This window comes from Triticum aestivum, chromosome 5B (genome assembly GCF_018294505.1).
Source record: "Triticum aestivum cultivar Chinese Spring chromosome 5B, IWGSC CS RefSeq v2.1, whole genome shotgun sequence".
In the NCBI taxonomy this organism is placed as follows: Eukaryota; Viridiplantae; Streptophyta; class Magnoliopsida; order Poales; family Poaceae; genus Triticum; species Triticum aestivum.
Window position 1 is genome coordinate 275764261 of NC_057807.1, and position 10153 is coordinate 275774413.

The 10153-nt window shown below is 46.5% G+C and overlaps 1 protein-coding gene across 1 annotated transcript; it reads left to right on the plus strand.

Annotated features, from left to right (window-relative positions):
* Positions 1-2254: 2254 nt before the first annotated feature.
* LOC123115975 (probable WRKY transcription factor 62) lies at positions 2255-4264 on the plus strand. Its single transcript, XM_044537002.1, has 3 exons — positions 2255-3436; positions 3622-3732; positions 3847-4264. Exons 1-3 carry the CDS (start codon positions 3099-3101, stop codon positions 4187-4189), a joined length of 792 nt encoding a protein of 263 aa, XP_044392937.1. The 5' UTR covers positions 2255-3098; the 3' UTR covers positions 4190-4264.
* Positions 4265-10153: the final 5889 nt, after the last annotated feature.

Here is a 10153-nt window from a genome sequence, read left to right on the forward strand (position 1 = left end):
TGGAAGGTGATGATCGAGGATAGGGAGGACTTTGCCAGGGCCACCCTACCCGCTCTGGCGATGTTCTTGCCTTTCCACCCAGGTAGTTTCCCTTGGACCTTGTCGATTAGCGGTTGAAGGTGGACCTTACATAGCCCGCGTATGTGTAGGGGCCGGCCCAGATATTTTCTCAGGAATGAAGCAATTTTTGCCGGAAAAATCTATGAGCACCTCTAGTTATTGAACCGGCACAACATCTTAAGATTGACGAAGTCATCATAGATGTTAGAAGGGAGAGAGAGAGATTGGTGGAATAGTTCGTTGTATTGCTTGAGCCTCATGGGCATATATATATGAGTACATGGTCATCTTGGAGTACAAGTCAAGGCAGGAACAAATCCTACGCTATCCTATATTTCCTAAATAAACATTATACTCAACATCGCCCCGCAGTCACAACGGTAGCGACGCAGACGGTGAGACTGGAGAAGAATCCGAAGGCAAGCTGACGGACACCCCCCCCCCCCACAGTCGTAACGGTCGATGCATCGCGGAGTCGTGGCTGGAGTGAAAACCGACGAGGTTGCTCAAGCAGGCGGTAGCCCTTTGTGCCGTTTGTCGATGTAGCCAAGAGCCTGGGTGGTGGATTCGTGGTCGAGGTAGCCATGCGAAGAATGACGTGGTCGATGTTGAGTCGGGGTGGCCAGTGTCGAGGAAGTCGCCGTGGAGCCGCGGGCGCAAGGGGGCGCCGAGTTAGCATGGGCACAGTGGTGTCGAAGTAGTGGTGCGCCGGAAAGGAGATGTTGTTGACAACGTGTCACACTGGGTTTGCCAAGCCCGGGGACACATCGTAGACGAAGGCACACACCGATGTTGCCAGCACTGGGCATGCGTAGACGGATGAAGACGAAGTTGACGAAGCGCCGCACCAGGCTTGCCAGGCCCGGGAACACATCATGGACGAAGGCACGCGGCAGTGTTGCCAGCACCGGGCATGCGGAGACAAGGACCTGCACGAGCTGTACGCCATGTCGAAGAAGTCGGAGGGCCAGCAGAGAAGAACTCGATGATGGTTGCGGCGTCCATCGGCGTGGGGCCAATGTCACCAACGGTGGTCGGAGTAGACGAAGTGGTCGGGGTAGATGACGGCGACGCTGACGACGGGCTGGTGCTGGATGAAGACGAAGGAGGTGGACGGGCGGCTGCGGCGGCTACGGGGTAGCGGCGGCGGCGGCCAAAGAAAACCGGCGGCAGCGGCTTGATTAGGAGCGCGGCGGCGGTGCTCGAAGTAGGCGGAAAACCCTGACGATGTGACGAAGACCGGCGCGGACGGTGGCATTTCCGCGCCAAGGGAGACGGCGCGGCGCATACCACGGGAGGTCGACGCGCAGTGACGGCGGAGTGGACCGCGGGCCGCGGCGCTACGGCCCGAAGGGGCGACGCAGCAGCGGCAGGCAGGTCGGGGCGACGGCGGTAAGACCTCGGGGCGGCGGCGGAGACCGCAGGCCGCGGCGCGACAACCCGAAGTGGCGGCGCGGCGGAGGAGTGCGTGTCGGTGCAACCGCGGGGACGGCCTCGGGACGGCTGCGTGGACCGCGTGCCACGCTCGCTACGGCCTGACGGGGCGACGCAACGGCGGCGCGAGGGTCGGTGCGGCCACGGGGACAACCAGGAGCGGACGGCCTCAGGGCGGCCGTGGACCGTGGGCCGCGACACTACGGCCCAAAGGGGCGACGCAGCGGTGACGCGGGTCGGTGTAGCCGGGAGAAGAACCACGGGGCGGCGGCGCTGCGGCCCGACGAGGCGACACAGTGGCAGCCCGTTGCTCGATCGGTGGAGGGACGCGCTGAACTCGGGGACGATCTTCACGGGACCTGCGGAGGTGCGCGCAACCGACGGGCCAGGCCGGTTGCATGGCGGAGATGAGGCGGATCGCGGCGGCGGGCGGGTGATCAATCCGATCACGCGCGAGGTCGGCGACGCCGTTCAGTGGAGATGGGGTGGCGGCGGAGTCCGAGATGAAGTCGGCGACGGCGTGTGGCAGGGCGGCTATGATTGGCCGCCGCATGGCGCGAGGCCGCCGTGTCGGGTGATGCAGGAGTTCCGGTCGGAGCAGGACGGTGACGACCGGCGTAGATCGACGGGCGGGCCAGCGCGCGAACGGCGGCGGCGAAGGGCCGCCGCATGACGCGAAGCCGCCGGGTCGGGGCAACAGGCGGGCAGACGCGCGGACGACGCGCGAGGCCGCCGGGTCGGGGCGACCGACGCGTAGACGCGAGGACGACGCGCGAGGCCACCTGGTCGGTGAAGAAGCCGACCGATCGTGCCGGGGTTGAAGTAGAGGCGCACGGGGTCGACTGCGGCGGTGGGCGACGCAAACCGATCAAGATTAGATCGGAAAACCAAAAAAAAACCGACGATCAAGATAACCAGCGGAAGAGAGAAAACCCCAAAAGAAGTGCTCGGGGAAACATTATACTCAACAATAGACACCTAGTAGTCCATGAAAAATACTCATCTCGGTGCCGCAGACGAGTACGTCGAAGCTGCCAAATTCTGCCATTCCGTCCATGCATTCTCCTTAATTGACTAGCATGTTGACTAAAGCTCAGTATCTACTACAACGTGCCAGGTTCAATTTCCCCATGCGGTGTTAGCTTCAGTCACAAATTAACAATCCATGCATAGAGTTAGCCAGGTAGGACAACAAAGATGCATGTATCTTGGCAATTTTGTGCGCTAAGCATAGACACCCCTTCTAGCTCTATGTCAACATGATGGGTCTCTGGTCCAACGTTCCAGCTCTTTCTTTATTCTTTCCATCAGAAGAAAAAATATTCCTAGCTAGCCACAAAACCTCGCCCTGGTCAAAAGTCTCACTCCACCCCCTCGTGCTCACCCAGTCTCACTAACGCGTTGCCAACTTGCCATGCACTCACACTGTGAAACGGACTCCTCACTTGTTCTTTACAGTTTAAACTCAAAGATGCACATCAAGTACACAGAAGGTACAAATCGACCGATATATTCCGCTGGTGTTTCTCTCCCATATATAGCTATCAAGAGCTTGCAAGCAGCCTGACACCCTCACTAGCCTAGAAAACACAACGGCAAAACATATGGATCTCAGCAAGAACTGCGACCATGGCCTCGCGGAGATCGAGGCGCTGCTCCGGCGGGAGCAGGAGCTCGTGACGCAACTCCGGGCGCTCATCCTTCCACAACTCCACAACGTGGATAGCGGGTCGGCCGAGCTCGCCGTCCAGCTCTTCGACGACGTGATCGGCTGCAGCACCAGCGTCGTATCTAAGCTCTTCACTGCTGGAAGTGGAGCGACCACCGAGCTCATCGACGACAAGTCCTTAGTGAGGAAGAACAGCACTAGTACTGCTGCTGCTATCGACGACAAGATGGACGAACAGGCGAGGCCTAGTTGCGTCGTTGGTCGAAAGAGAAGGTGCGTGTATATGTGATATGCATGGATATTCATCGTTTCCAGTTAATCTCATGGCTCATGCATGCACACAATAATAGGTCGATCGGGCTAATTGATTCTAAAATCTAAATTCAATTGGGACATCTTATATATCTTCAATTCGCATGATCAAGATCACTTCTAAACAAATACCTCACATCTTGTAGGAGGAACGATAGCAAGCGATCAAGATCACTCGTGACCAATGTTCCACATTATGATGGTCACCAGTGGAGAAAATATGGGCAGAAGAACATCAACGGAAGGCAACATGCTAGGTAACTAATTACACTAAACAAAACGCACATACATCTTTTGTTATCAGATGAGTATGGCTGGTTATAGGCAATCAATCATGCGCGCGCGCTAATTTTAAACCTGTGATTAAACAGGAGCTACTACAGATGCACCTACACAGAACGGAACTGCTCAGCAACTAAGACAGTTCAGCAACAAGATCAAGATGGCGGCGGTTCTATTTATTCCGCAGACGCTGGTGAGGATCAGGGTGCAAAGTACACTGTCGTGTACTACGGTGATCACACATGCAAGGCGGGCGACAACATCAGTAACGACATTATCGATCATCTGCCCAATCTTGTAGATATAGATCTTCGGAGGGGCGAAACAGAGCGAGTAACGGCAGAAATTTCAGAGTTCGAGATGGAATTAGATGTGCCGGCTCTGCTAGAGGTGTTAAACAATTCTCAGCTGAATTGGGAGATCGTATGCTAGCCAGTTAGCAGAGATATTTGTTTAACTTAAGCATGTTTGGGTGAGTGCTCAAATTGGATGGTAAATTATTTCAATGGTTCTTGATGAATGATTCTTTAGAAACACAGTACCGACACATACGTTTACAATAGGCATGCATACACAACCCTATGAATGCACACATGAAACCTGTATTTATGAGCATCTCTGAGAGACCGAGCCGACATCTCTTGAGATTGACGAAGTAGCCACAATCACCTTATAGTCGACGGGCATGTCACAGGAGTAAAAAAATATTGCCACAAAGCTTGAAATAAATACAGTTAATAATGCAAACATCCGTGCCATGTCTAGGACGTTGGTTTCACCACAAGAAAGCTAACCATCTAATTTATGCCGAGTTCTTGATGAATATTGATTGCGAATTTGCAATGCTAGCAAATATCTTACTCAACATGCCTATAACCAAAGGTTCAATAAAAAGGGAACCTATGGTTTGATAAACTCCTTTATTAAACTAAACCTACTTCAAATTGGCATTTATTTCATTTGAAGTTTTTTCATGGTCTCTAGATAGTCATTTGTCGACTTTGTCGATTCGTGTCTTCTACATATTGACTAGATTCAACTCTCTATTTGGAACATAGGGGTTTTCCTAGTTCCCATGGTAATTGTCGCAATAAAAGAAGTAGTAATAGATCGAGTTATGCCTTTTGTGTATGGTATATTTCCTACATAAATCGGTTCAACCTACATAAATTGGGTCCAGATAATAGATGTAGAACAACACATTTTTAACTTTAAAGTGCAAGCATGCTAAGCATGCTCAGTCACTTGAAAATGCAAGATGCTCTCTCCTTCTTCAACTCCATGGGAAAGACAGGGAATGTTTGGACGAACTGAGGACGAATGAATAATACTCAAATGGGAAAGAAGTGATTGTACTATACCATACCACTGTACCTTCTGTCTCGACCGTCCATTTTTGCATCAAAGTTCATGCAAGCAAACTTATCTTATTTGTTTCTCCCAACAAAAAGAATATTTGTACTCGAAACTTTGCAGATCAATATCACACAAGTACTACGATGTGTATAAATGTTTCAGATTTTTTGGCGCAACATAAAATTTTAAAGATGATACAACTCATCCGAAATTTGAAATTTGACAAAAAAAATTATCAAAACATTTGGAAACATTTTATACAAATAGTGGCACTTGTGTATACTTGATCTGCAAAGCTTTAAGGTCAAATGTTCTCTTGTTTGGAAGAACAAAAAAGATATATTTCTATATAAAGACAACACAAATCATGGCGCAAACTGAATTGTCTAGATAAAGGGTACAATGGTATTGTAGTACTCAAATATACAATGGTTGTGCATGCACTTTTGAAAACTACTCAACCAACCCAGATAAAAAAAATTGTATCCACGTTTCAAAGGATATGTGTAGATTGAGATCAGGTGAAGCTATATTCTCGCACAAAATTTATAATGTTTTTATAGGTTGTGTGCATACTAATTATTGCAGACAGTGCGAGAAATGAAATTCTCTTTTTTATGAATAAAAGACTTCTTCTTTGCATGTTATACATTTTCGCAGTCATAGACTCTGTACCTAGTTTACTTTACATCGGCCTGCTTACAGAGAGTTGTTTACGATGATATGTACATGTTGGAGCATAGAACCATGGATGTATTTAACCTGCATGGATGGCTGTTTAGTCTACACATGGTTTACTCTAGCATCCTAGGTGGCCTTACCCTTTTGTGAAATCATGGCACACATATTTTTTCTTGTTTTTTGGATGTCTAGCCATGTGTGCATCTTGTTATGCAGAGTTTGGATTTGTACTCTGTCTGTTAGTATTTTTTTATTACCCAAAATAGTAAGGTAAGGTCATACTATAATCTTATTGCAAAGTAGGTAAATACTTACACAAATGAGGAAGGGGAAAAAGAACTATATATAGAGTAAAAGTTTGCATCGCAAGTTGCGGAGAGAGAGAGAGAGAGAAACTTAAAGATGATGATCTATCCAAGTAATGAAGCGTTGGTACTTTATTGTTGATTATTAATTTGTAAGATAGCAAGCCACTCTTTTATCGAAATAATAAAATATACAACTGGAGGATGGACCCACCGTGAAAGAAAAATATGTACAAAAGAAGATTCAAACAGAAGGAAAAAAACATTGCCAACAAGGACCCACAGTTTCCTTGTTTGTGTACTTGTTTCCTTTTGAAAATGGCGGAAAACCTCTGGCAACTACATCTCATCATGTGTGTGTGTGTGGGGGGGGGGGGGGGGGGGATTCTAAAACTAGAGGATACCCCACGCATTGCTCTGGGAATTGGTTGATAAAAGTTTGGTTGATAAGTGAGAACAAAAAATGAAAATACATATGACTTATTATATTTGGTTATGTATAGTTGTAACAATATTTATTTAACACAAGTCGTATAACTAATCAATGGGAAACATGTTTCCATGCATGCTTGAATGTTGTGGTGTGTCCTTTTCCATGCATGATTGCATGTTGAAGCGTGCCTTATCCTATTTATAGTTGTATGGTGAGGTGAAATGCTTGCATGTTGAGATAATAAATAAACAAACATACCGAACAAGGTTCTGTAGTTGCCTTTTTTGTGTGCTTTTTTCTTCTGAAAAATGTGGGAAACCTTCGGCAACTACATCACACCGTATGCTTGATGAGGGATTGAGGGATGGGGATGAGAATTTCTAAAACTAGACGATGCCCATGTGTTACTGCGTGAACTGGTTGATAAAAATTCCGATTAATAACATGAATATAAAAAATAAAAACACATATGACTTATTATAATTGATTATATATACTTGTAACAATATCTTACATAAGTAGTATAACTGAACGGGAACCATATTTTCCGTACATGCTTTAATTTTGTGGTGGGTATTTTCTTATTCATGGTTGCATGGTGATTCTATTCATAGTTCTATGGTGAGGTGACATGTTTGCATGTTGAGATAAATAAGTTGGTCGGGATGACTATCTTAAGCTGACCATAGTGGCAGTAACTTAATTAGCTACTTCCTCTGGTGCATAGGACATGCGCGTACTTGTAGGTCGTCCATTTGACTAACTGAAAATATGTTATATGTCATCAAAAGCATATCGTTGGGTACATATGCAAATGTAGTTTACAATATTTTTTGTTACATATAATACATATTTACCTAGTTAAATAGATTGCCTACAACTACATGCATGTCCTATACACTAGGATGAAGGGAGTAGTAACATAACACACTTCAAGATAAGTTTGCTTATGTTCATCTCGTTAATGAGGACAGAGGTATTTCTGGTAACATAATATGTTACTATAATATAATGCATTTCAAGGGAAAATGAGTCTTCATTCAAATAGACGAAGGCTCTGCATGATACTACACATCCGTCTCCGGCACATTCTCGTATGGGTCCACGCATTGGAGGCGGAGAAAAAGGACAGGAATTGGGTGGAGAGCGGCGGGATGAAAGAGGAGAGTGAGTGATTTTACCGCGAAAACAGTGTGGCCAGCTACAAAAGCGCGGCTCCGCCTTAGTTTTGGATGGGTCTGGGGTGTCGAAATCCGACGTGGCTGGTGTATGGACTCCCTCAAAGCCCTGGTTTGCTTCATGTTTGCGGGAAAATGACGGTTTGAACTGCTCCACGAATTGATTGGGTCACCGTTGAATGGCTTGCGGGGTCTGAACAGTTGCGTTAGGACAGATACAGGCCGTTTGAGGGTCGTCTTGAAGATGTCCCAAAGTTAGTTCCCACTATTACCAGCCCTAGGTATTAGGTATATAGGATGTCACAGGTACCCTGGTCCCTGGGTGTTGCTGATCTTATCGGCAGCCTCAACTGTTAGTGCTAAATATGGTTAGTTTAGGCCCAATCATACTGTGTGTTAGGCGCATAATTTAGGACATACACAAATAGCATATTTCTTGTTGTCTTATTGATTGTACTACTCCCCCGGATCAAGGTCCATGCCACTCCCTTTCCATCACCACATGCAAGTTCCTTCAGAAAGGTAGGGCCAAAACAAATATATAGTTGACTATTCCCGGCCGGTTGGATTATGTACGCTCAGGCTCTACAATTGGTTGTCGTGCATCTTGTCACTGCATGTGCCGCAGGCAGCGTCGACCAGGCACACGAATCTATACATCATACATCTGCTACAAATTAATTAAGTCGTCCGGATCAAATATCATTATCCACGGCTATATACGACAAGGTTGTGGCGGCCAGTCGGGCCCACTTGGAAAGAAATGATAGCTTAGCTAGGGTGGTTAGTTTGAGGCGGGAACACGCCATGGTGATGAGAAAAAAAACCAGAAGGTAAAAGTTTCTGCCACTAATTGTGATGTTTTCTCCAATGTGGAGGACGTGGGCATAGCCCAGTGGTTGGGGGCGCATGATTGTAAACCTAACGACCAGAGTTCGATCCACGTTGGGAACGAATTTCTGAAATTCTCATGAGGGATGCTTCTTCTATATCAATAAAACCGTGGGTGCTAGTGCCCATGGAGTTTCATTTTTTTTTCTCCAATGTGATTTATGAAAACTTGCTCCATAAACTGTAGATAACCGAGTTCCGCTGGTTTTGGTGGGTGTGCATCGTACTATGCAGGCACTGGATAAATACTTTTGTGGTCAATAAACCTTTTATTGTCAGAAAAGATTCGCTGAAATGATGTCTTTTTAATTTTCGTTCACAATTATCTAAGTATGTTTTTTCAATAATAAATACGTAACATTTGCTAGACTTTATCAGGTGTATTACATGCTTCTTTGTCTGCTCTCTTTTTCATTATTGAACTTGACCACAAGCTTTATAACTGCAATTTCATAAATGGTGACCGTAGCTCCTTTAATGCAAAAATATCTAGAACTTTGAATTATTAGGTCGTTACGCATTCATATTTTATGATTGTGCTCGCAGGGCTAGCTAGCTACCCCACCAATATTTCGCCAAAAAAAAACTGTCCCACCCAATGCACGCCAGGTGAAAAAGAACCTACATGGCAAAAAGATGAATTTCCACACTTACATACTATAGTACTATAGCCCCTGCTTGGAACACGCGAATTCTTTTGCGAAAGGGGGAGGGGGGCAGGTATCCCATGGTGCTATCCACGGTGTTTGCTCCTTCATATAGTACTATTCTATACCGACTTATTGCTAGTCCTGGCGTAGTCAATGTACTTAGATTTGGTCTTTGATGTGGTTCGTGGAAAATGGTGGCAAAAGAAGGTGGCCACTGAGCTCGGGCTCGCAGTTTAATCCGTTGATCGATCAATCGGAAGGAGGAAAGAAGGAACATGTAAACGTGTTAATTACAGTACACTACAGAAATAAGTACACTATGAAATGCGCGCTATTCCAATTAGTCCACACACGCTTGCAGACTGAGCTCATATATGGATGAAAACGACTTACATTTGGCACGACCGAGGGCGCCGATGGGACTTTACCATTTTACCCCGACCTGGAGCATGGCCACATATGATGGTGACGAGATTGTGGTGACATGAGATTGCCTCTGCCAGCCTGACGCCACTAACGTGCGTGCATGAGGCGCATATAATTAACTCTTGAGCACGATGGATTACTGGCCAGATACTTGCTTAATTTGTTCACAGGGTAACTGGTGAACACAAACGACATTGACCATGCACTCATAGAGATCAAATCAAAACCGTGCTGCCGATGTACCCGATGTGTATGTGTCAGTCGTTTTGTCCAGTTGCCATCTGAATTATCGCATGTGCTCGATGTCGATCCATCCCCTGACCCCTCTTGCCTACGTCGCATGCAGCTGATTTTATAACTTATAAGGAGCAATTTTATGTGCAAGTGGCAGGCCCCATTAGTTTACGCGGTTACATAGGGGTACTATATATACTAAACCGTGGACGCACAGTTAGATGCTTAATCTGACTCTGAGA

Coding starts and splice junctions, on each gene's coding strand:
- LOC123115975 (XM_044537002.1), top strand. CDS start 3,099: ATGGATCTCAGCAAGAACTGCGACCATGGCCTCGCGGAGATCGAGGCG. Junction 3,437..3,621: donor GTCGTTGGTCGAAAGAGAAG/GTGCGTGTATAT, acceptor CACATCTTGTAG/GAGGAACGATAGCAAGCGAT. Junction 3,733..3,846: donor AACGGAAGGCAACATGCTAG/GTAACTAATTAC, acceptor GTGATTAAACAG/GAGCTACTACAGATGCACCT.